The sequence below is a fragment of the Bombus flavifrons genome, chromosome 2, assembly GCF_040668555.2.
Source record: "Bombus flavifrons isolate JBK064 chromosome 2, iyBomFlav1_principal, whole genome shotgun sequence".
Classification (NCBI taxonomy): domain Eukaryota; kingdom Metazoa; phylum Arthropoda; class Insecta; order Hymenoptera; family Apidae; genus Bombus; species Bombus flavifrons.
This window is the reverse complement of record NC_138443.1, coordinates 19,112,624-19,139,187: the sequence shown is the minus strand read 5'-3', so window position 1 is coordinate 19,139,187 and position 26,564 is coordinate 19,112,624. Positions and strand designations below refer to the sequence as shown.

Below are 26,564 nucleotides of genomic sequence, written 5' to 3'. Positions count from 1 at the left end.
GAACCGCTTCGCAGAAAAAGGAGAGTAAGAGCACCCGCGGAGCGCGTGATTTAAAATGCTAATTCTTCTCGTTCGTAGCGACATGACAGCGCGTTGATTAAGACGATCGCGCGCACGGAACCGCGCGCAGAAAGGAATTTCATTACCTGCTATGACATACGGCTTAGAAATTTCACGCGATTCAACGATACGACCTATCCTTGGCGCGTCACGCTCGACCAGCTCGCCGACTCGGACGAGCGGACCGCCACGTTTCCAACTTTCCATTCATACGCGTGTAGCTTCGTTCGCAAAGTGTCGGCGAATCGCCGTTCCGAGTAAACTCGCCGCGATTTGGAACCGAGTTCATCGACGAGGATCGCGGTAAAATCGTGGAAACGCGTGGAAACGCGTGGAAACGTGGAAACGACCAGCGATCGCCCGTCCGGTCGCTGGTCGTTGGCGCGGTGACGGGAACGCTGGCGGTGACAGCCAGGATATCGACCTACATGAACGTCGCCGCGAGGTCATTGGGTCGCCGATTATATTTACACGCCTATACACCGCTAAAATTCGAAACATTCCGCTGGCCTTTTCATCGCGCTCGTTGCTCTCAGCCGGAGCGCAATTTCTCTCGTGCACTCGTTTATCCGCCTTGGACACGGCTGCATGAAACTTGCACGGAATCGAAACGACCCGTCCTACGTTCCGACTCGATCGAGCGGAAGATCCATTAACGTTTGTAAGATAATTACTCCAAATAGAGATTATACGGACCGGTACTAATTCTCCGCGTGCAGCCTCCGACGATAAATAAACACCTACGTAAAAGCCTGCGGCGGTCCCGCAACCAAACGGCCTAATGATGGGAAGAGAGCTCCTTACCTCGGCTTCTTACCTACCTATTCGCCTGCCTACTTCTTTCTTTCCTTTTCCATCGCGCTCGCTCCCACTCTCGCTCCACCTTTCACCCGTTTTTCTCTTATTTTGTACGTTTTCACGCGATACCATTCGACGCGTCGCCTCGCCTCCTTGGCGATGACGCGATTTTCGCGAACGAGGTTGCGCCGTCGGTTCTCTTCCTTGGAAAAGCGTTCACGATCGAACGATCTGCACGCGCTTACGAAGAAACGCGTGGAACGCGTGCCGAGCGAGAAGCGGAAGGCGGAAGAAAAAGGAAACGGAAGGGTCGAAACGTGCAACATCCCGTGCAGTGATTTTTACGCGGCTAATAAGCGGGTGCTGGTCCCCGCGGGCAACAGTTCCGGCTCGAAGGTGGCAAGGCGAAGAGTAGGCGGCCGGTGAGAAGTGCCGCGAGTCGATGCTATTAAGATTTCCGTATCGTCGTCCCGTTACCGAGACCGGCCAACATACGGAGAGGTTACGCTCGCTGCTTGCTGCTCACCGCTCGCCTAACGTTCCATCGCATCGCCTCGTTCAATTTCGATCCTCCGCTTGTTCGCCGCGTGCTCGTTTCCTCTGTCTTTCCTCTTCGCGCACGGCACTGCACGGTATTCGCTCGCTCCAACGCGATGCCGCGCGAATCGCCGCTCTCCGATCTGCTCGAATCTCCAACTTGCTCGAAACCCTACCGATATTCCTCTGTTCGAGCGATCGTCTTTCCTTCACGGAGCGAACCGACGTTTTCGCGTTCCAAACTATCCCGTTAATAGCTACGATGGCCGCGTACTCTCCGTAGGAGGATAGGAACGCGTTGCCGAACAGGGCAGCATCCGGGGAAGGACGAATCGCCGCTACAGGAAGGGAAAAAGGATCGAAGCCAGGCCGAGAGAAAGAAAAGAGGAAAAGGGACGAGGACGCGAAGAGAGAGAGAGAGAGAGAGAGAGAGAGAGAAAGGGAGAGCGAGGAAGGATGCAAAGGTAGGCAGGAAAGAGAGAGATCCGAAATACACCTGCGGTTCGAGACGGGCAGAGAACCAGTCGACGCGGAATAACTGGTATTAATACGTCACGTAATTACCGTGCGAGAGGTATAGAAGTGTGTGTATAGTCGACGTTGGCCCGGCAGGGCAACGGCAACCGACTAACCGAGGTGGGTTCGAGTTGGAGCAAGCACACGCGCTTATATTCGATGCTCTCGAGAGTCGTCTCTTAGATTCTCTCCCTCTCTTGGCGCTTCGCGTGTACGCGAGCGAGCGCGAGCGAGCGCGCGCGGAAGATGGCCAGAGAGCATGCATCGTCCGGGCAGTTTTCGAGCGAGCGGAGGTCGCTTCGGGCCATGCTTCTGTTCCGAGCCATTATGATAATTTCGCCGGAAAGAAGGTTACCGCCTTGCTCCGTCGGCGACTACCCTAGGCCTTGTGAGCGCCTCTCTTTCCCGTCGCCGCTCCGCGCCCCGCCATGTCAACGGTTAGCCACCCGCGCGAGACCAACGCGCTTTCCATCTCGCCATTTCCCGATTCCCGATCCTCTTCGCGCAGCCTCGTTGAGACAAAGCCGCATCGTAAAACGCAAAGTCGCTCGTTAAGTCGACGAAAGTTTCGACGAACTCGCTGAACGGACCAACGACTGGGCGGACTGAAACGGAGAGAATCGGTGGCTGCGGCAGAGCGTAGGTATTCGGCGACAACGGCAAGGATAAACGTACGAATAAAAGGGTCGAGATTCCGACGCTGACGCGGACGTTGACGCTGACACGGACACGGACACGGATTCTGGCCACGAACGATTCGAAAGGGAAAGGATGGAACAAAGTTACAAAAGGGTTAGACGCATCCAGCAACGAAAGAAGGGGAAAGGAAAGAAGGAGGAAAGAAGGAAAGAAATAGGAGAACGGATAGGAGAAAAGGTCGAGGTAGAAGCAAGGAAGAGAGGAGAGGAAAGAGAGGGGGCAGCACGCGGGGCCAGTGGGCCCGCCTAACATTCCCACGGTGCCTGCTCGCGGCGAGGCCTCCGCTTGCATGCTATTCGACGGTACGATCTTACGTTATGCGAGCAACGTTAAGTTCGCGAGGATGGCATACAACGAGCGAGTTGGCAGAGAAAACGGAAGGGCGGCGAACGAGAACGGGATGAGAACGCGGAGCAGATCGAAACGGGAAACGTCCGGAGATCGGACCCGTTCGCGGAAGAAGAATCGCGTACGCGCCACGTTGTCCCTTATATTCTTTCCTCTTTCCTCGCTCGTGTTCGATTCGCGAAGCAACGAGCACCTAACGCGGTCTTTCTGGCGCGATCAGCCGTTTCGCTGGTTCGCTCGGCGGGAAATCGATACCGATCGATCAGGGCCGAAGAAGATCTTTTTCTCGCGAGAAACTCGCTTACGTTCCGGTACGTGCCGCTCTGTTTACGTTTCGAGACCGGAGACCGGCACTCGAATCGGCCCGTGGAAGAGGCGCGCGGTCGATCGCGTGGGAGTCTCCCGGCGTAAGAATTTCTTCGAGCGATGTCCTTCTTTCGTTCCGGCTCGCGGCCGACAGAACGCTCTTTTGACCTACTGTCTTTCAAATCGGCCCCTTTCCCCGTGCGGACGACCGGCTCTCGTCTTGTCTCGTGGCGACTACTTTCGGAACGTGATTCACTCCGATTCTCCTTCGTCCGTTCCCTTCGTGACCCTCGGAAATCCTTGATACCTGCGACTTTTATCCGGAACGAACGCGCGTCGTGCTACTTCGTTGCTTTTAACGAAGAGCAGCCTTTCGTCGTCCGCTCGTCGTCGTTGGACAAGCTTCTTCGGTAGAGAAACGATTTCGCAACTGCAACATTACGATTAACCCGCGATTCGGTTGAAATTCCTCGTACACGTCTGGGCTAGGCGAGTGTCCGCGCGCGTCTATCGAGGACTGGTTCGCGGCATAAGGCAGGTGAGTTTCACGAGTTAACGGCTGTTGATATTTGCATCGTGCTCCTTTTTCCGGCCATAATTGCTCGTACCGATCCCCCTTCCTAAGTTTTCTTCGATCGTTTCGCTCCGCTCTCGCTCCTTCTGTCTCCCCTTCTTTCGCCGGATCCCGCTTGCTAGCGACTCGCGATCGATCATCGCTTACGCACGTTCGTTCGAATAAAACGACGCGTTGGCAAAAAGTATCTGGGTTGGTCGAAAATCTGTTATCGACGTTCCGTTCGTTCGTTTTTGGCCACGGTCTTGTCGTCCGTCGAGCTAGCTTTACGTTATACGTTACGCGTTGTTTCTTCGCGCTCGCCTATGAAAGGAAAGCGAGGGAAGCGTACGAAAATACGTCGCGCCGCAGCGGTCCTGGTTAGACGGTAGAAAGAGGAGGAGGTGAGAAGAAGGGGCGAGCGAGCGAGCGAGACGCAAAGCTGAGTAGGAAACGCGAATAGAGACGCGTCGATGTCTCCGTTGTGGCTGTCAAAGGTACGGGATATATGTATATACTTGTACATGGAGGGCGAAAGAGACAGAACGTAGAGAGCAGAGAGCCGAGCGTGTCGGTGGGTGTGCGCGAAGCTGACTAACGTAGCGCTGACCGCCTTTTCCGAGTGAACTTTCACATTCTGATCGCGCGAGAGCTCTGCCGGTCTCGAAGGTCGTTTCTCCTCGCTCGAAGCGGATCGCGGGCGCGTTTTTCTCCGCGAGAAGGAGACGAAACAGACGATAGACGATGGTCGTGGAAATTCGACGAACGCGTCGAAACGCCACTGCAAACTGGTCAGGTCGCGCGACGATAAATAAAATAGGGGAGCCGCGCGAGACGCGGGACGAAAGGAAAATTTGCCCAACAGTAGAGCAGGCAGAAGGAACAAAGGGTAATAGGCGCAACGGTGTGGACCTTGCACCGTTCTGAATATGCATAACGAGCTCGAGTTCCGATCGCAATCCCCCACGAATGGTGTCAGGTACTCTTGACCCAACGATAGTTTTATCATGGTAATGCGCCTTCTTTGTATTTTAATGCTCGCAAGGAGATTATGCAGGTAGGCAAATACGACCAGGCGAACGGTTCGTTTCGTCTCTAGGTAACGGCTTCGTAACGTTTTTCCTTGGTTTCGGATCGCGTAATCGCGTAATTCGCGCATCGTTGCCGTACGTTCGCAAACCTCGCACCCCACCACCGTCGCGTCGCTAACGATTCGAACGGACGCGCGAACGAAGAGCGTAAAAAGGGAATTTCGCGTGGGAAACGAGGCGATGGTGGTGGATCGGAGGAGCCGTCACCGGCTTGGAATCCCGTCAAAGTCGTTCACGCCAACCAGAATCGCGTAGCTTCGCGGAATCCGGCGAATCGATCCGTTGGCGGAGCCGACGCCGCGTCGAAACGTTCTTTGGAAATGGAACGCGATAGGTACGAAGTATAGTGGAAGTTTCGGGAACAGTCGGATCGAGCGAGGTAAGCGGCGAGTAGCAGTTAACCGTAGATACAGCTATGGTTTATAGGCGAGCTCGCATCCGTTATCGCGGTTCGCTATTCCCGTGCGAGATATCGGCGCGGTTGATTCGTCGAGGAAAAATCTTGCGAACGCTGGCATTTATCAAACTCGGCTCGATTGGCCGGCGAACCGACGATCTTTCGTTCGGACTCCCTAGGGACGAGGCTTTATATCCGACGTTATCGCGGTCCGAGGTTCGTACGCGAACTCGAGCACCGAAGATATCGCGCGGAGGGCGGTCGAAGAAGAATCCCTCCCTCTGCGTCGTGTGCGAAGGATCAAGAATCGACCGTCAGTCGGATTACTAATCATTTCCCGGGTCCGAGAAACCTCGCTAATTGATTAAAGTCACGATCCTGACCCTGCCGTAATATCGGCAATCTCTCCTCTCGGCGCACACTGGGGAGAAAGGTGGTGTACATGGAGGATAGGGACAGGGAGGAAAGCAGAGAGGGAGAGAGAGAGAGAGAGAGAAGGAGAGTCGAAGCGCAAGACGAAAAAGAAACGGCACGAGATAAAAGAGTAGACTTTGCACACGCTCTCTCCTTCCCGTATGTCGGCTTCGCGTAATTTTTTCCATCTCGCTCCGTCTCGCTCGCTCTCCGACCTTTTCGCATTCTCGTCCTTTCCTCCTTCTCATCCATTTTGGTTTGCCCCGAACGTTCGTTCGAGCAGCCCGACCATCCGCCTTCGTCGTCCTCCCATTGTTGCATCGTTCCAACCCGGCAAGGGAAACAATGTCTAATTTCAGTTAATGCGGCTATAATGGGCATCGTCGTTGCATCGGCATACCGCGCGCGGCATGCTTCGACGCTGAGAGATAAGTGAAATCCACCTTGGCACACCGGCGTCTCTATACCTATACCCGACTCCGTATCTCCTGCTAGACGCGAGTCGTTCGCCAGATATATCGGCCTCTATCGAGAATTTCCTAACAACACCGATTCACCCGCGATCCCTGCGCGCAATTACCGCGTCGTTTAATCGATCGCTCGATCGACGATCCTGTACTCTCGCGTCGGACGTTTCCGGGACCGAGCTTTCTACCCGACTCTACCTGTACGAAGGTTCTACGCGAATCTTCGCGATCCGTCCGGCGACGGATAAATATTTGCCCGGCGAAAATTATCGCGAAAAGATCGTTCCGGCGGAGGATGTTGGAAACGCGCGGCAAGGGCGACGTTAAGAGGCGATTCGCGATTCGCGCTCTTGTCGTACGTACGTCGTAAACGGCGTAAAACGCACGATAGGAGTCGTTTCGTATTCCCACGGGTCGTCGCGTTTTACCAACCGATGCTAGTGGTAAACGAGCCGAGGCGATTACGTTTTCCGATTTTCGAGTTTCGCTGGAGAATTTTCCGCGGTACGACGATATCGAGTGAGTTAAGTACGCGCGAGACCAGGATCCCTTTTCCAAGCTACCGCGAGACCGAGGACGAAAGAACGGATGGACACAGTTCCACTAAACGTACCTTCTTCTCGGCCAGTCGCAATTAAGGGTTAATTAAATTGAGCGGCTTCCTAGATTTCTGTAATCATCGCGGACAGTATCTGCGGGGTAATCTTGAGCGCATCCTGTCTGCCTCGGGGGCCCCACGGAAGGAAGGGGCCCCCGAGGTAAGGTCATGCACCCCGCTGACCTCGGACCACCGACTCGCCCCCTCTTGCCCCGGCGAAGCCCCTTCTGCCCGCCAGCCCCCTCGGCCGCAACCTCTTCTAGCCCCCTACCTTGCCCCGTTTCACCGCGTCTTGCCTCGCGCCGCCTCCTCTCTCCTCTCCGAGCCTCTCCGAGCCTCTCCTAGCCTCTCCTCGCCGCATCGCGCCAAAGGCTCGCTGGGTCGCTTCGCTGCTCGAAACAGCCTCTGCCGCGCGCGTACTTTTTGCCTTCGACGCTTCTTCTCTGTGCTTCTTCTTCTTCTTCTTCTTCTTCTTCTTCTTCTTCCTCTTCTTCTTCTTCTTCTTCTTCTTCTGCCTCGTCTCCTTCTCCTTCTTCCTTTCGTCTTTCGGTTCTTTATTCTGCCGCGTTTTCTTCTCGCCCTGGTCTTCGTCCACGTCGCTCTCGCCGACGATGTTCTTCGATTTTCGATTCGACGTCGCTGCATCGTCGTTACTGTCGCCGTTGATATTTAACCGATCTATCGTCAACGTTCGGACGAGGTTCCTTTTTCGCGTCACGACCACGACGATCGCGTCACGGTGACGACGACGACGACGACGACGACCACGACCACGACGACCACGACGCCTTCGTTCATTTTTATCCTTTGGATACTCGCCTTAGCCGTTCTACTCTGTTCCCCCGTCCCATACCGTGCGCCACGACTGCCCCGTTTCCTCTCGGCCACCGCTCCTCCTCGCTCGTTTAACCTCTGCGTTCTCCCTCGCGTAGTTTTTTCCCTTTGCTCGCGAGGAATCACGAGGTAAAAGAAACGTCGGTGGAGTGGGTAGACGCAGACGGTTGCGTGCTCCGCGAGCGAACTAGCGAACGTCGTCTCGAATTATTATCAAAAGCCGAGGCATCATCCTGGATAATGAGCGGACGTTACCGCGACAGGGCAGAAAACTCGGGTCGCCGTCTCGTGGGAAAAACGCGACCAACACTCTCGGCCACTTACTCGCCACGTTACCGCGATCCCGGGTTCCAGGCTTTCAACGAACAGATCCGAAGGCTATAAAATCGCGATCGATTCGAGATCGACCGTCGGAACGCAGCGAGGTCCTGCACCGCCGATTCGTTCGACAGGCGTATTTGGTCTAGTCGCGGCCCGCTTCAGGTCGCGATATACAGCTACGTATACGTGTCCTAGGATCGGCATGTTTCTTCGGACCGTGCTGCCTGACTCCGTTCGTGTCGACGACCGTTTCGCTCACGTACGTCTCGAACAAGGTCAGATGGTATCTACCACCGGCTAGAGGAGTCGGGATCGCGCGAACGCAAAAGTACCGCGAGGGACGTAGGAAACGTGGGATAATCGTTCGTCCGAATTATTCGGCGATAGATTCGACGGCCTGCGACGCGACGACTCGATGCGCCGGCTCGCGATGCCGTTGGGGTCGCGAGGGACGGTGGAATTGCCGCGGGCAGAAAGAGGAAGACGGCAGAACTCGGGACGGAAATAAGTACACCTGGTCCGTTCGTCCGTCCGTCCGTCTGTCCGTCCGCGTCGGTGACCAGCTCGTGCGTGCTCCAGCAAGGTCAGATGTTATCGCCACGTAAACGAACAAGTCGGAGAGAAGAGAAAAAGAGGAATCTCGGAAAGGGAAAGGCGTGGGAATCTTTCCGGGGTTTTCGTGATCGCGGCTGCGATCGGGCGAATCGTGCGATCCCGATCTACGCGTTTCTCTTTAATTCGCCGGATCGGACGGAAGGTGCTTAAGAGCGAGAGAGAAAAGAAACGAGAGAAGAGGTGGAAAACGTGGAGTCGCGTCGACGAAACCGTCCGGTGCCGGCGTGCACTCGAGAGAAAGGGAGGGGAGGACGAAGAGATCGGTATCGACGCGCTGCCCGAAAGCAGAAGGTGAGGAACTCGAGCGCGACCGAATCGAGAACGCGTCCGGATATAAATACGCGCACTTGTCCCGCGTTAAAACGACGAGAGTTCCAAGGATGCTCGAGCGCTCGCACCCGCTGCCGCTCGTTCGATGCCTCGAGAATCCCTAGCAAATAAATAGAAACGTTTCCGCCTCGTTGAACTTTGATCTTACGGACGGACGGTGATGCGCAGCGGTGCGCGCGATTCGCAGCCGTTGCTCTATTTTAACGCGCGCGTCGCTTCGCTTCGACGGAATTCCCTCGATCGCTTCCAAAGGGAGCGAGCGACTCGATCGGACCGAGATGCGATCGAAATCATTCGGTACGTACCTTCCCGGCGCATGCCCATCTTCAGGCACTTTTTCAATCGACAAAACTGGCACTGATTCCTATGGTGTTGGTCGATGGGACAGTTCCTATTTCCTCGACACGAGTAATTTAGGTTTCTCCTGACGCTTCTCTTGAAGAAGCTTTTGCATCCTAAAAAGAGGCAAAGTTACAAATTAAAATCTCTCTTTTCTTTTTCCTTCGTTCGTTTCCTCTCGTTGTACTCGCGACTAGAGCTCGTTCTCGTTCCATCCACGCGGCCGATGACGCGCAACCGGAACGAGAAAGCGAGACAACGCCGACGACGGTAACACCGACAGGGACACCGAAAATTACGCGATATCGGCCGATCTCTGTCGGAGAAGCAACGTCGAAGCCGTTGATCGAATCACCCTTTTAACCTGTTTAGCGTACGCGCCACTACGGCCCTGTCCATCCGTCACGCGGCGGCACCTCTGCCCGCTGCTGCTCGTTAAATCGAACCGCGCTTGCCCGTGTCATCGGCCCTTCCGCGCCAAGTCATCGCAATTTCTCGGCGAATCGTCTTTTACCTTTCCATCGAATTTCCTTCCTCTTTCGCGCTTTCTATCGCGTACCGAGCTATCGAAGCGTAGCTCTCGATCCTCGATGCACGCGTGCCATAGGAATCGGAGAATTCGAGCGAATAGAGCGCGAACAGAGGAAATGGACGCGACGCGACGAAACGGCCAGTCGGGCAAACGAACGAGCGGACAGACGCACCGCGAGTACTTGGAAGCAATCAAGAGGCAATTCATATCGTGACAACAAAGCGTTCTCTGTGTGAAAACGGCCGACCGCGCGATAAAGAGGCTACCCTTGCCGTTGCGGAGGATTCTCATCGGCGATCGCGACCTCGCGCTCAATCGCTTATCTACCTTGAATCTTCGATTTACTCCCGCCATGAAAAATCTGTTTCGCGACTATTTTAAGAAGACGAACGTTCTTCCTTTGCTCCGAGGTAAATCGACTTTCACCGTGATCCGTTAAGCGCACGCTCCAAACGAATCTCCGGGATCGACGTCTTCCTCGGCAGCGATTTTTCCGTAAGCGGTGCTCGTTACAGCCGACGAAAAGCAACGAAAATGGACGTCGCGCGATAGCAGCTACTTTAATTTTTCCTCGCCGGAGGAAAGGAGGTTGCTGCGATCGAGGCAACGCGTATTAACGAGGAAATTAATTAGCGAGGCATTCGCGCCTACTCGTAGAACCGGTTCCGCAATTTCGTCTAGCTTTAAAAAGTTGGTGGCTCGACGACGAGACGCTGCGATACTTTAAGGGGCAAGATCGCGGTTAACGCTCCCGCGTCACTGGGTCAAGGCGTTTTGCTCGACCGATCCGGCAAAATTCTTTCTACGACTGGATCCTGCCGATTTCCCTTTGACAAACGAAAACAAAGAAGAAAAACCTAATCGAGTAACTCGCGAGGTTCGTCCCGCCGGAGCGCAAGTACCGATCGTTTCGTTTGTTAACGAAACGCGGCGGCGACAGCTCGCGGCTACGTTTCAAAATTCGTCGATTTATCGAGCGATCGAATCGGCCGGCCTCTATCTCTCTGGTTTTCGTCTAAAAGTAACGAGCACGGTATTGCGATGAACGCGTCGTCGCGTTCTTATCGGAAAGAGATGCCCATTGAAAAAAAAAAAGAAACAACGGCTGCTACGAAAAAAACAACGATTAGATTATTCGTTTGGTGGACAAACGTTGGACGTGTTTGTTACAGCTTTATCGAGAAACAGGATTTTCCATACGCTGATCGAGGAGGAGAACGACAACAACGACGATTTGCCGCCGTGTTTCACAGAGTCTGGGGATCCCGCACGAGTCGAACGAAAGAAGGTGGTTTTCGACGTTAGGACGCGCGATCGCGATCGTGCGAATCGCCGATGCCGATACCGCTGTCGCGGCTGCTACTCTCATCTTTGTCGTAGCCGTAATCGTTGTCGTGGACGACGTTGCGAAAGAGACTGTGGGGTCGCCGTAACTACAAATTGCATCGTTACACGCAAATTACGCGATTACGGTACGCGAGTCAACCACTGAGAGACATTGCACATGCGCAGCGTGGTAGCGCGTGTGAGAGAAACGGGTTCGACGAAAGGGTGAAACTGAGCAGCTCTCGGAAAGGGAGGCCAACAAAGAGGGCAGGGGAGGAGATAGAGACGCGGAGGAAGAAAAAGAGGATGACAGAGGATGAAACAACCACTGTTTATACTTTCAGATTGTAGCTCGCCGCGGCCCTTGAGAGCTCAAATTGCTCGCGTCATTGAATTTTCATTGCTCCGACTCGTTTGCTGCCATTTCATTCCGTGTACCGGCTTCGGACGACGTTCCTTCGTACGATGCCTGGTAGAAAGTATCCTCGCGAACGGTCTTTAAGATCGCCGGTCTATCATCGATCGTTCGCGCGACTAACCGCTCGATTGCGAGCCGCGCAAAAATGGCGTACCTACGTCCGGAAAGCGAGGGCCTCGCTCACGGCTGTTCGAAACGAATCGAGATTAGATAGAAACAGGAAGAAAACCGAACAAGTGGAGAGGAGAGAAGAGAAGGACGTGGAAGACGCATAAAGGCGGTATTAAAGCAAAGGAAGTGGATAGAGTGGAACGAAGAGAGTGACGGCAAGCGGCGCGGCGTGGCCGGACGATTCGGTCAGTAACGTTTCGAGTCGGCCGCGTAAAATTAACGACATTGTTATAATTATTAATTAGTCGTCGGACGGAGCGTTGTTCGGCGAGCAGAGTGGTGCGTAGATAGCGCGAGCTTCGTTAGCGAGATAATTGGTCACAGAGGATGCGTTCGGGATGCGTCGCGGTTCGTAATTCTACGCTCGATGCATGCGCTCTGCTCTGCTCCGCTTCGGTCCGCGCTGCGCGCGTACACGCGCATTCCAGCGCCGTGCACTCGCGTTACGCCAAATTCCAACTTTCGATGATCGTCGTAGCGCGTCTACCGTGCGGCACCAGCGAAAGAAAACGAAAAGCGGCGTCGAGTTTTCTCGATCGGTCCACCGTCGCGTCTGCCAGGTGGGACGAGATCGCACTCGCGTTCGTCGTCGTTGTTTCGGGAAACAATACGGTCGAGAAGTAAACGCGACTCGCAGGGAAATGAGATTAATAAAGATTAGCAAAGTCGGAATAATATAATATGATCTCGTTAGAGCGATTAGCCCGCGGAACGGGCTGCAGAATGTCTGGCTTCTTCCTGCACGCGGTGGGCTATGCCAAGCATAAGACCGTAAGTCTGTAAGTAACCGTAAGACTCGAAGGGAGAACCAGAGACCCCCAACATGAAGCCCCTTGCGGGTGTACACCTCAGACCGCGAAACCGGAATTAAATTTCCTTTCCGTCTTTCATCCGCGCTGTGCGGCGGGCTTTCCCTCCGAAATTCCCCCCCTCCCCACCTCCTCTTCCCGACGCTCGACCTCTCCGCGAACCGCGAAAAACGAGACGATCGTTTGCCAAGCGATCGCTTTTTAATCCGGAAACCAGCGACGGAAATGCTTCGCCAATTTCATCGTCGTTTCCATTGACATTGGTCTACTACTACCGAGCCATATATAGCGAGCACGGAGCCGAACTCGACAGCAGCGTTTCGATCAAGTAAAATAGTTAATACCGGATTTTTAACGAATCGCGAATACCACGAAACGCTCGAAAAAGCCGGCGTGTCGCTCGAACGAACACGTCGAAAGATCCAAGTTGTTTCACCGAAATCTTTGACGTTACAGCTTCTCGTATTAATCGTTTGTAGCAAAGAACGATATAAAAAAGATATAGCCTTTCGGTGTTCCAGCAGGACAAATGCCGAAAGAACGAACGTTGGTGCGTCACGTCCCGAGCGAATAGCGCGATGATCTCTTTCCTTTTGCCGATCAAATAATTTTACTTTTTGTATACGAAGTTTACTTCGCGAAACCTTAAAAAAATATTATTCAGGTATTTTTTTAAGTTTCCTTGACGACGCTAATGCACCGTGTCAGCCGGTCGGAGGGATCAACGGCTCGGTTTTATATCGATTTAACTTATTCTTACGTTACAGTAACGAAACATTTACGCGTAAATTACAACAAGCGATGATAGTCTTATTCCCCTTGAGAGCGATTATCGGACGGGTTCCCTCGGCTTTCTCGTCGTAATCATTCTCGACCTTATACCGGTCATCCTCGTCGTTATCGACATCGTCATTTGGAACTTTCATCGTTATCGGAAATACGACCACGTTCGTGAAAATCGCATTCCTGTCGTTCATTCTCATTTCGCCAGCCACCTACGTTCGAAAGAATTCGAATGGCCAAGCTCCGTTTCCGTCACGATCGTTGTAACGTTACGGAACAATCGGAATTACGTATACGCCTCTGCTACTCTGTATTTCCCACCAATTACAAATTGTTTAACTTTTCCCTCCATACAGTATCCTATTCCACCGTTATTTGTTACGATTTCTTTAACTCGCGTAGCGTGCAAACGAACGGCATTTCGCGAATATTAATCGACTGAAACTGTACACGCCCGCAACAAGTTGTACTTCGTTACTGTGACGTGAGAATAAGTTAAACGAATCCAAGTGCAAGGCGTTAATCCCGGACGGCCGACACGGGACGTTAGGATCGTTAAAAAAGTCGAGAGATACGTAAACAAAAATTTGTTAACGTTGCACGAAGTGAACTTCATATACGAGCCGTATTTATTTAGAAACAGTCGGATCGTTTGGCGAGGAAAAGGAAAGAGATCACCGCGCGCTTCCCAGTGGCTCGTGACGCGACGACATTCGCTGCTTCGGGTGGCCGACAGATCGCATTTGTCCCGCTGCAAAACCACGAAAAGACTGTGTTTTTCTCGCGTCCTGTGCTACGATCGATTAATATAAGAAGCGTCAACGTTAACGATTTCAGACAAACTACTTGACCTTTCTCGCGTGTTTGTTCAACTGGCGGACGCATTTTCATCTCGCGATATCCATAATTCATTAAGAAAATTTCAACGTTAATGATGTTAATCTCGTCGTTTGCCAATTACATATATTTTATAAAACACCGCTTTACGAAGTTAATGAAACGAGTCAATGAAATGTGTCGCTAGCTCCCGCACTGCTCCTACCGCGACAACGGGAACGCGGCACGTTCCTACGATAGTTTCGACTCGGAGTTTCCAACGAGTTAAAATGGACTCGCTGAAACCGAGCACCAACCCAACGATGCGCGATCCGATTTTTTCGTCGATCGCTCGTTTCTCCCTCTTCCTGCTAAACCTAACCCCTGGCTGCTCTCGTCGAGCCTGTAACGCGACCCGTTTCAACGTTCCGTCCAATTCGCGACAAACGCGAGGCTCGTCTTAAACGCTGGTTTACTCGCGTGTCGCGAGCAATTACTGCGATCCAGATAACAAGCGTCTTTGAGGAAACGCTCGGTCCGAGGAATCGCGACTTTGTTGACTCGAAATTACGACGTCGATCGCAAAACGAACGGGCTTTCGCGAAGTTCGGTGGCGTGAAACAGGCGACGCGTTTACGTTCTCTTTGCGATCTCGAATGATTCAAAAGCGAAACGATTCGCTGGAATCGCTCGGTTACGTAAAGGAAATGACTCGATCGAAACGAGCTCGAACTCCGGTCAACAAAAATCAACGTTATCATCGTGACGCGTGAAAAGCACGCGTTATATTCCGGCGTTCGTGTTTCACGGTCTGCAGTGACGCGGCGATTAGCGCCGTCATCGACGGCAAGTCAAAAAACCAAGGACGTTTAGAACGTTGTCGAGCGTGCGCTACCAAATTTATATCGCAGGAACGAAGATTGGTCCGCGTTCCAGTCGTTCGCCTCTCATTATCTCGACGATTACCACGACACGGACGAATTGATTTACCTGTTTTCGACCGCGCTTTCCTGCCTCTTTCGCCGGACTCGTCGAATTCGTCGGTTTTTCTGGATCGCCGTTGTCATTACCGTTAGATATGTCGCGTTACCTATTGCTTAACTAGTGTATCTCCATATAGGAAATCTCGCGTCGTTGTCCATTTCCTGCGATCTTCGGCACGTAAAACTCGTATCCTCTTCATTTTTGCTCGAGCTAACGTAAGCGCGGTAATATCGGCGTTGACCGGGACGAAAGTGGCGTTTCCAGGGTAGAGGACGTTAAACGGTATCGTAATTGTCGTTCGCTACAGATGGAAACGCGCCTTGCCGATGCGTTTCCTCGATTGCTCCACGAGAATCGTTCGGCTTCTTTCGTCCGATCGACCGACCGATCCAACTTTGTCCGATACCACGTGCTTCTGTTCCGTTCGCGCGACCGATCAGCCCGTCTCGAATCCTCGGTCGACGACAGGTCGCGATTCGTCGAGTCGAACAAACTGGAACGTCCATCGATCGTGGTCGATTTTAGGAAGGATAGGTTTTTAACCCGGGTATATCGGATTCTTGATCTCTAGCGGAGCACTGATATATAGGCAAGTTTAACGGGCGTTGGTCGCTTAGCGAAATCCGAGACGTAACGGACGCGACGGACAAGGGTGGAATCGCGAGCGTCGTAGATCGTGCGATCGCGGAAGAAAGAGCGGAAAGGGTGCGACGATCGCAGAGGTAGCCTTGGAGGTCGAACCGCGAACGACTATTGCGCAATAACCAAAGACGAAGAACCTTGTTCGAGACGCGGTACCGCGAATGGGAGGTTCCCGAGCCGCTGTAATCGGCAGATTAATGTCCGTTCCTCCGACTTAATCTCGGGAAATCCAGAGGACGGATTCGTCCGAGGCAGCGAAACGTACGAACTGTTCGAACATCGTCCGTTGTCGAAATCGCCACGGAACACCACGGTCCATCGATTTACGCGTATCCGAACAAAGGAGAAACGTTCTGGCAGTGTTGGGCGAGTGACCGTGCGGCACGACGATCGTTTTCGAAACCGTAGGAGCGGCGAACAGCGGAGGAGAGACGACGATCCGCCGTCGATCTTTCGATCGTTTCGATCGATCGCGTTCAGAGACAGACGCGACAAATTGACGATAATTCGCGACCGTTTGACATCGGTTGACATCAAAATCAATTCGTCGTAATAAAGCGATCGCCGACAATCACCGCGATTACGCCAATGAACGTCTAATGCGGAAGGCATTGCGTCGTGGCGTATCTCGGTCCATCGATGTTTCTATGAATCTCAATAAACAGCGCGATAGTCGATGGTCGGGGCCAATCGCGTGGCCGTTGAATCGTCGCGCGATCGTCCCTCGATGCGTCGATATCTCGTTAATCGGCGGAATGGAATCGAGAGGAGACGAACGGTCGACGAAAACTCGAGAAAAACGAGCTTCGCACGTTCGTCGCGCTAACGGAACTCGCGATTAAACGTCGAAACACGTCGCGCTACGCTGCGTAAGGTTCGAAGGCGATCCCGTTCTACCAAAGATTTACGAAAGCTAGAAGCATGTAAAGTGAAAGCAGCGGCGGATCGCTAACGGTGCTCGTTGATATTACGATTGCTGCGCGATTTACGATTGCCGCTCGTAACGGTGCAGGTACACTCGGCAGCGTTCGCGCGAATCAAGCGCGAATCGAGCGCGAATCGAGCGCGACCTTGCGACCGTCCAAGTCCCGGGCAGGATCGTTCCGTCCGAGTTGCGATCGAGCGAAACGATCGGCGGACACTGTAATTAAACAGCGTGCGGTTGGCTCGTTACCGAAGTACCGGATGCGAGTTACGAGTTCGACGGGCCCACGGCGAGGCCGCGGCTGTTGGCGATCGCGAGGAAGGAGGAGGACCTTTGCGGACGAATCGAGAGCGACTTAGCTTGCACCGTTCGGTCCGATCGACTTTGTAACAGTTTGGGAAGAAAGGAGGACGCAGGGGGCGAAACATCGCGAGACGGCAAGGAAATCGCGAAAGGTTGGCCGCGAAATCGACGCCACGGGGAAAATCAGAGGGTGGTAGTGGGTAATTAAGATTACCGCGAATAGAAATTATCGCCGGATTAAGCGCGTTATCGCGCCCCCGCTAACAGCGGCCGGCACCGACCGAGTGCCTAACAATGGTAAATATCGTTAGCGCGACTGTAATTGGAACACCAGGCAGGGAGAGGACTGGCCGCTGTAACTCGACCGTTCAATTAACGGACGGACTCTTAACCCGCTCGAATCCTACGTTTCCACGCGTCGAATCTTCGCGCAGCTCGAGCCGGCACAAATTGTTGGAAATTAACGAGCGCGGACAGCCAAAGGGCAGGAGAAAGGGGATAGCTACCAGATGCGCGACAGCTAATCCCCCGAGCATTATTTTTAGTAGCGTTTTAAACGCTAAACGCGTCATCGGGCCCTCCTTTCGCGGCAACCGAGCGACCAACACCGATCGCGCATGCCGAGCCAATTAACGAACCAGTCTCCGAGTCCGATTCGACCGTCGACGTGTGCGCGCCCTGCTTCCATCTCGTCTCGGCGCGATCGCCGAGGGATTGTAGCGCGCGCGCTCCTGTTAACGTCAACGTGCACAGCATTACGATATCCCGGAAGGCGAGAGCTCTCGTTCGACTCTTTAACCTCGCAATCGGTAGCCGATACGATATTCGATAGTCGTGCCGAGGATCGGACAAACGTCTGGAACGCTTTGACGCTTTACACCTGTCGCCGATAGCTTTCCAACGATTCGATCGTTCGCAGAGGCTCGACGTCGACGAAGAAGGCGAGCAGCCGCCGTGCCACCGGCAGCGGAGCGACGTCGCGTGACTGCGCTTTTCGTACTCGCCGCACGCGAAACACGCGACCTTCGGCGTTGCCAGCGATCGGCTTCGGTCGTTGTCTCTTTGCGTCGATCCGTCGTATCGATCGTTGGACGATCGTCGTCGATAGGGCTGGTTCGATACGAGGAAACGATCTCGTGGAAGATTATTTCGAAACTGGTTCTCGGTCGTTCTCGGAACGATATTTTCCGAGAGACAGGCACCGCGTCACCGTAAAGAGACTCGTAAACGCGTCATCGTGACTAATTTTTTTCTCGGTTTACGATGTAAATAAGTTAAACTCGAACAGCTACGACGTTTCGTTGGCGGCGAGCGAACGAGATGCGGCACGACGTGGCAGTAGTGCTCGCGTTCCTAGAATACGAAAGCGCAAACTTACGTCCGTAGGAGCGAGAGAGACGAATGAATCGAGGGACGCGAATTTTAACGAGAGTTTGGTAGTCGCATGGACGCGATCTCGTACATTTCTGCTCGGTTCGTTGGTTTCCGCGTCCACGTTTACGTGTATTCACGCGTAGGCCATTCTCAGGCTCTGCGAACTTTGGCGCGATCCGTCGATCCTAAAACCCAACGAGGCGTGATAGTTTCGGTAACTGGTAAAAGGGGTACCTACGCTCGCACCCTGATCATCCTGAGCCCTCGTACCTCGCAACCAGGTGTCACGCACTTGTTCCCCGAGTGCGTGGAGAAAAGAGAGACGTCCATCTCCGCCAATTTTCGACTCGTAGGAACGCGTTAAATCACTCGCACGAGTAGAAATTACCCCGATAGGTAATAGGCAGAAATAGGGGCGAACGAGGGAAATGCGACGCGATCCGACGAGACGAGACGAGATGGTCGGTCGGAGCTAAGCCCGTGGGGAGGAAGCGTAACTTCTGATTTCCGAGACAGTGCCATACATTTCGATTAACCCTCGTCCATTCGTTCGGTCGAATCGAACGCGATATTTCTCTTCGGCGGATCTTTTTACAAGGGAAACACCGACGCGCGCGATCGAAATCCGACGGTCGTGCGAATAAACGGATCGCGCGACGAACGTCGTAATCGAAGAGCGCGAAACGCTGGTTCGGGAAACCATCCCGCAACCGATCGTCGAATTACCGAGAAAGAACGAAACGAACCTTCCGCCTATGCCTCTGTTTCTTCTCTCCCGTCGCAAGCTCTCGTTCCTTCTTCTCTCTCTCCCCCCCCCCCACCCCTCTGTGTCTCCTTCTCGTACTCCCTTGCGAGCCGAGGTCGGTTCCTCCTGCCGCGTTTCCTCAGCCCTATTACATCGTTATTAGGCTCGTAACATGCGCGTAAGCGTGTCCAGTGTCCAGGGAACACCCTACCGAGTTATTAATGGCGAGTCTTTGTTTTTTCGTAGTCGGTGGCTCGAGACACGGAACGGGCTACGGGCCGCGCTCCACGACGCGAACCTACCATCCGCACGGACGCGATGGAAAAAGCCGAACGAAAGGCGAAGGACGAAAGACGGTGGCGGGCGTGGCGCGACGACTTACCTTCGCAGGTGAACTGGCCGTAGTGTTTGCCGCTGCTCTTGTCCCCGCAGACGACGCACTCGATGTTGGGCGATTTGTCGGTTTGCGAGCTGCCGGATTGCGAGCTGTTGGCTTGGCTTCCGGGGGTGGTGCTGGGCGGCAGGGGGTCCCTGGGCGTGAGAACCGCTCCGGCGGGCACGAGGCAGGTAATGTCCTCCGGCGTGGCGGAGGGCGTCAGGTGAGTCGGGGGCATCGGGGGCGGTGGAGCGATTTGTATGGGGCCTGGGCCCGCGGCGGACGCGGCCGCGGCTGCGGCACCGGCCGCGGCGGCAGCAGCGGCGGCGGCTGCACCGGTCGCGGCCAAGCTGGCCCCGGGGTCCCGCGAGGGCCACGAGGGCGGCGCGGCTACCAACGCCATAGAGGCGGTGGTGCCGCGCGCCGGGAACCCCACCTCCAACGTGGTGGTGAACTCGGGGTGGTGGTGTCCAGCTGACACCCGGCCAGGGAACAACGTCGCTGTCGCGGCCGGGTAAACCACCCCGGCAGTCGCCAGGGCGTCAGCGCCTCCTGTCCCGCCTCGAACCACCCTGCCGGTTTCCTCTTCTTGGCCGCGACCACCGCCGACCACCCCTCGTCGCCGCCGTTTCCTACTCGCTCTCCTCGCTGCTGCTGTTGCTGCTGCTGCTGATACTGCTGCCGCTGCTGCTGCTGCTGCTGCTGCTGCTTCTTCCTCTTCTTCTTCTTCTTTTTCTTCCTCTTCTTCTTATTCTCCGCCTTCGCTCCCTTCTCGTTACGTCCCTTCTTCCGCTCTGCTTTCCTCCACCGATTTTCCTCGAACGAGAGTTTGCCGAATGCGCGGGCACCACCTCGACCACGTATCACGGTCCAACAAACAATTCACGACAACGCACTTTTGCTCACTCACACACGCGCACTGGTCAGAGTTTGCTCGAGAAGGTCGGGAATCTGAATCCCGAGCGTGACATCCTCGCTGGTTCACCGTCGCGACTGCGGCGCGATCGTCGTTGGTTCCGACGCGGCGACGGAACGACACGGCGACGAACCGTGCGATGCGGGCGTCGATCGAACGATCACTACCGTCGCGTTGGCCCGATCGACCGCGATTCGATTTCGCAGGATCTCGCGTCACCGGATCGCGATCCACAGCCCGGGCGATCGGCGAAATCTCGTGGCGATCCTGCGGACGCTGGCACTTGTCACTGTTTCTGGCGACGTTCGCGGCAGCAACGGTATTCCGGAAGAAGAGAGAAAAACACGCAACTTGGACACCACCGAGCACCGACTCGTTCCGGGTGAGCGGGTCGCGCTTCTCAACGGCGCAGGGTCGAGTCGTGGAGACGAGGATCGGGGATCGGGATCGAGATCGAGATCGCGATCGCGCGCACGCGGTAGATCAGCCGCGTATCCTCGCGTCGTTGTATCCGCGGTATCGTGGTATATCGACGCTGGGTGGATGCGCGGTGGCACGAGCCACCGAGTCACAGGGCGGAGAGGGTGTGTGCTCCACGCACGCCACAGGGTGGGTGCTGGATGCCCGGAGAGGTGGAGGAAACACGCGGAGAGAACGGAGGCAGAGAGGCCAAAGGATCGCGGTATCGAGCACCGCGGTAGGACGAAGATCGCGAACCGCGCGAACCAGGGTGGGAGGATGAGGCGAAAAAGGAGGAGGCTGAGGTGGAGGTGGCGGTGGCGGTTGCGACGGAGGGCAGCCACGAGGTAACGCGGAACCGCGAGAGTACCACCGCGGTAGAGAGGAACGGAGAACGAGCGTGCTAGCGTGTAAAGGCGTGCGATGGAGAGAGAAGAAGAGGATAGAAAGAGAAGGAGGTAAAGAGAGAAAGAGGAGAAGGAACGCGCTCGCGCGCGCGCAACCCAGTCGATAAGCTGCGCGTGTGCCTGTAGGTCGACGAGTGCGCTCGTGCCGGCACAAGCAGGAGGAGGAGAAGAGAGGTGATACTCGACTACCGCCTCGATACGACTATTCTTGGGGCCGACCAGAGACCGACTGCCGACTAAGACGACCCCTGACACCGACCTGCCCCCCACCAGCGCGAACTCTCTCGCGGGTTTCTCGCGGGTTTCGCCGGTTGCCATGACTACCGAAGGTGGGGTCGAGTCCCGGGCGCGCCCCGATGCGCCTCTCATTGGCTGCGGACTTGCCCTACCCTCGCGCCCTCCGACCGCTCTCCTTCCCTCTTCACCCTGCCGGCGCGTCCTTCCGCGTACGCTCGCCACCGAAGAGGCTACGCAACCTCCTCTTCTTCCTCTCCACCTCTCTCTCGTCGCTGCTTCCTCGAGGCTCCGACATACCGCGCGCGCGAGCGCCTTCCTTCCTTCTTCTTCCCTTTCACCGACCAGCTCGCTCTCTCGCTCTCTCCTCGCGACCTCGTTCTCGCTTTCTCCCTCGTCCGGCCAACCTCTGGTTCTCCTTCTTCCCTCTAACCGCGCTGTTCGCCGGTCATCGCGCGGTCCCGCGACTCTTTTCTCCGTCAGCCGGTACACCACCGTCGAATCTGCACGCCGATCTCTTCGTACGCATCGCTGCAAGTCGAGCGTCTTCTCCCTCTCGTCCTCGCGATCCTCGTCGATGCCGCAGATCCGTTCTAACCGAAATCCAATCTCGGTCTCTTTGCGTATCTATTGCACGATTTCGATCGATTCGCGCGACGTCCTTCTTGTCTGGTCTCGCGATCCCTGGCAACTCGGACTTTGGCAAAAGTCGAAGCTTCTAGGTGGTCGCGTAACCTTCTAACGTGAAATTTCATCTCCGAGCGATTTCGACGGGACGAGTCGCTCGAGGTTGAAAAACCAAGTGGAAGATCGGATGAAAGACGATCGGTTGGTTGGTCGGTCGGTAAGTGGGGAAACGCGCCAAAGTCCTAGGACAAACGGAGCCATCGAGCGTCTCGGTGGCGTATAACGCCGAGGCGATAAGCGAACCGTTGGTCGTCTCTCGCCAATTTCCTTCGGTTTCCTTGGATACTTGTTTTACGGACGAGCATGTTGGATAGAACGCGCGGTACGAGCCGGCAAACGACGACGACGAAGACGACGACGACAACGACGACGACGACGACAACGACGACGACGGCGACGACGACGACGACGACGACGACGACGACGAGGACGACAGCGAGGGATGAGAGGTCACGGGACAAGAGGGCGGCGACCAATGGGGACGAGGAGTCAAGTGGGGCGCGAAAAATGGGCCGGCCCGCTTCAATCCACCCCCGAGGCTAGAGGTGAGGGTAAGGGTGACGGCAGAGTAGGGTAGACCGACAGCCTCGAAGACGACCGGGCCTTCGACGCAGGGTCAGTCGGGTCGCGGACCTGCACCTTTGCGTTTTCGCGTCTCTGTCTCCTCGTGTTTCCGCCTTTGCCGTTCTTCCGCTTTTTGCCCTCTGCTCCTCCTTGCTTGCCCTTTCGCCTTCTTCCTTTCGCGCATCGTTGCTTTTGGCCCAACACACCTCGGTCATGACTCCTTCTTTCAATCCTTTTCGAACAAAAGTTCCGTCCAATACCTTACGTACTAGCCTATCTACGATATTCTCGGATCGATTTAGCGATGCACCTTCGGTCGGGCCCATCGAACGAATAAAACTCGCCTTCATCGTAGATAAACGACGTTGCATTTTTGCAGGCGCTGTTTCAAGGAGGTTCGTCCTCGTCGTTCTTCGGGCCCGGCGAATTTATTTCGTTGCATCTAAATTCTACGACGTCTTCGAATTTATCGCTTCTTTCGGCCTCCGAATCGAGAAGAAACCAAAGAGAAAGGGAAAAATCGCGCAGATAGGTCGGCGACTGTCCTTCTTCTGCGAGGAACGTGAGCGTTTTCTGGTACCTGTCGCGCAAACCGTTCGATTACGCGCTTACATTTCCACGTCAATCGCCGAGGAAAGAAATTCGAAGGAAGAATCGGAACGGAGCGCACTGATACACACGACCAGGTGTGCGTACGAGTTAGCCTAATGGTCGCGATTCGCGCGTCGGCGAATCTGTATCGCGTATATCGCGAGAAGGATTCGAGGGTGGTAAATCTGTGGTCGCACGGAGTCGGGTTGCGGGAGGGGGGGAGAGACGCAGGAACGAACAGCGAGTAACGGGGAACGAGAGTCGCGCGAACAGAGAACAGAGAACAGAGAACAGAGAACGGGGAACGAGAACGTGAACGTGAACGGGGGACGGGGTTGGATGGCTGGGTACTGGGAATAGGGGGCAGTGGAGGAGCGCGAGGGGGCGGGGGTTGGCGCCGCGTACAAGTGCATATCGGTGAAGGGGTGGCCGAACAATGCGCTCGTTCAATGCGCTCTAGATATGATTACCGGAAACCATCCCATAATTACTTTTTGTACGTCGAAAACGTACCGAGCCCCCTCGTTTCGTTTCTTCCCCCCTTTTCCCTTCGCCCCTGCTTCTCTCCACCGTTAAAACCACCAGTCTCCTCTCTCCGTTGTTCCTTCTGTTGCCCCCTGTCGGCTCGTCTCCCCTCCTCACGTCGCTGTCCTTAAAACAGTCGGAACGCGCGCGCGGCCTTCTCCGCGTTTCAACCTGACACGCGCGATGCTTTTAAAGTGCCAGCCAACGTTAACGCCGCCGCTCTCCGGATGATTTATCGAAATCGTTGCGTTCAACGCGACGCCGACCGACCACCGCGGCCTCCCTGCTACCCGAATCTCGCCAGCAAATTCTCGCGAACGCCAAACCTCCTTCGAAAGTTGCGACCCAAACGCCGGGCGAAATACCGCTCCAAATATTCGTCTCGAATCGTAGATAACGGACGACGAAGGTAGTCGCTTTTGACGAAGCGAATCTACTCGCGAGTCTCCGTGTACGTTTTGGGGGATTCCAAGGTAACGGTGCGACCGCCTGGTTTTCGTCGTTTCGTCGCGAGTTCCGTGTTTCGCGGTAAACTACGAACAAGGTGGTGGTAGGAACGGTGGAGGAGCGAGCAGCTCGCGAAACTAGCGATTGGCCGTCGTTGCCGCTAGCCGAGCTACGGGTCGCGGTCGCGGCGGGGGCGAACTAGCGGCAGTTTGAAAATCGGATTAAAAAACACGGGAGCGAGGGCTCGGGTACGATTACGAGGTAACGGGAATGGGAAGGCGAGAACGCGACAAAGGGGAGAATCCCTGTTCGCTCGGAGCGGTGGTTATGGTCGCGGTCGCGCCGCTCGAGCCGGCTGCATTATGAGTGTGTTCATATTTCCTGCGTTGCCTCCTTCCTTCCCTTATCTGTCTTCCCTACCCTCCCCGAGCCCTTTTGTTCGCACTCTTTCGACTGTTAATGCCGCGAAATTAACTCCGGCAGGAGCGAGTTTAAGAACCGCTACAAGGTATATACGCGCTCCCGTTTCCGTCCAAAGAGCGCCCGAAGGCGATCTTCATTGTCCCGTCGGCGTATTATTTTAACATTATCTGTTAGTCGACTGCCGCTTAATTAATTTATTTATGAGTCGACGCGAACGAACCAGCCAGCCAAGGAACTCGGCACAACGAGCGGCACAGCAATTCGTCCGGGAGAAACGAAGAATGCCGAGAGGGGAGGGTGGTCGAGGGTGTGCAACTGGCAGAGAAAACCGGAGAAAGAATAGAATCGTCCCGCTAGGAGATTCGTCTCCAGAGGTTCAACGATTCAACCCCTTGGTGGTCGAGTCGAGTCGAGTCGCGCGGAGTCGAGTCGAGTCGAGTCGAGTCGAGTCGAGTCGACTCGGGTTGCTCGCGAGCTGCTTCTTCCTCGACCAAAGGACAGGGCTCTAATAACGCTTCCTCCTTTATTGCCTCTTCGCTTTATCGTCGTCGTCGTCGTCGTCGTCGTCGTCGTCGTGGTTGTCGTCGTCGTCGTGGTTGTCGTCGTTGTCGTCGTTGTCCTCGTTGTCGGAGAAGGAGGGCGGAAACACCTCGCAAAGGGTGACACAGACCGAGAGGGTACGTTTTCTCACAGCGCGATCGCGATTACGCGTAATACGCGAAGCAACGTAAAAGACGGGTTAAAGTCGGACGAAAGGAGCGCAGGAAACGAGAAAGACGAACGTTTCGGGGATCTTGCGAAATCGGAAATTCCGATTGCGAGCGTAAGCGTGTACCGACGTACTTTTGAAAACGCGTCGTCTCGCTCGCACCGGCCGCACGGTGAAACGGTCGGACGAAGGATATCGGAAGCCGAGGTAGAGCCAGGATGCAGAGAGTCTTTGGAAAAGCGCGGAGATTATCGTGGAAAATCGGCCGATCGTTTCTATCGGAGATCGAGCGATACATCAAGCGATTCCCCCGAAGGGAGAAACCCCTCCGGAAAGGGAGTGAAGCATTTGCATAGGGGAAAGAGCGAAGCATCGCTTTGCAACTCGACCGGACACGCTGGTCAGTTGGCTGGTTCGGGATCACCTGTCCCACGATTATCCGGGGTCAAGATTGAGAGAGGGACTACCCCGGGAACGGCCCCCTGGCACCGATGTCTTCCGGACGTTCGAGTTTACGATAAATTAATGGTTTTTCGAGGGTCGACCTTCTTCGTAGCCGGTCTCACGCGAAAATTCAAATCGCCAACTGTCCTTTAATTATTTATGGTCGATCTCTCTTTTGTCGATCGCTCTCTGTTCGCACACGTTGTTCGTCGCTCGGTCGATCGTCGAGCAAACTCGTTGCCGAGCCTGTAACCGATAACGAAGGAGTTGACGAGGGAGAAAGAGAACTCGCGCGACACGCTGAAAATTGAAAGTGAACGCCAATCGACGATCCTTCGAACGGACGGCGTGCAACGTCGAGTCGAGAGGACGACAAAATTCGTGGACCGTTGGATCGTTCGCAATTTACCGTCGCAGAGAATGTTTGAAATCGGCCGGCGACGATCATCCATTAATACACGCTGCAGCCTATTCTATTTTATCCGTAACCGTCGAACCCGGTCCGAGACGAACAATGTCCGTAGGATCGTTAACGATTCAAAGTCGGGTTGCGAGTTTCGTAATCCCGTCGGAAGAAGGAGAAGCGATACGCTGAACGCAACGCAGGTGGGACGCTAATGGTCTCGTGTCAAACATCGACTGACCGTTTAAAGGCTCGCCAAACTTTTCTGTCGTTTCATTAATCTCCCGTGAAATTTTCTCGTGTGTAAACAGCTTTATTGACAGCTTGC

The 26,564-nt window shown here is 54.8% G+C and overlaps 1 protein-coding gene across 3 annotated transcripts in view; it reads right to left on the bottom strand.

The window, feature by feature from the left end:
- Positions 1–21,422, bottom strand: part of svp (COUP transcription factor 2) — a 53,028-nt gene extending 31,606 nt beyond the window's left edge. Inside the window, exons 1-2 of one of the 3 annotated variants that reach the window (XM_069128434.1) lie at positions 19,434–21,419; positions 9,190–9,339 (exon numbers count right to left, since the gene is read on the bottom strand). In XM_069128434.1, the coding sequence (XP_068984535.1) occupies positions 9,190–9,339; positions 19,434–19,830 (547 nt within the window). In that variant the 5' untranslated portion in view covers positions 19,831–21,419. Of the gene's footprint in view, positions 1–9,189; positions 9,340–18,544; positions 18,996–19,433 lie in introns of those variants that run through there. The other 2 variants (XM_069128449.1, XM_069128440.1) reach the window with 2 other exon arrangements.
- Between the last annotated feature and the right edge of the window lie 5,142 nt (positions 21,423–26,564).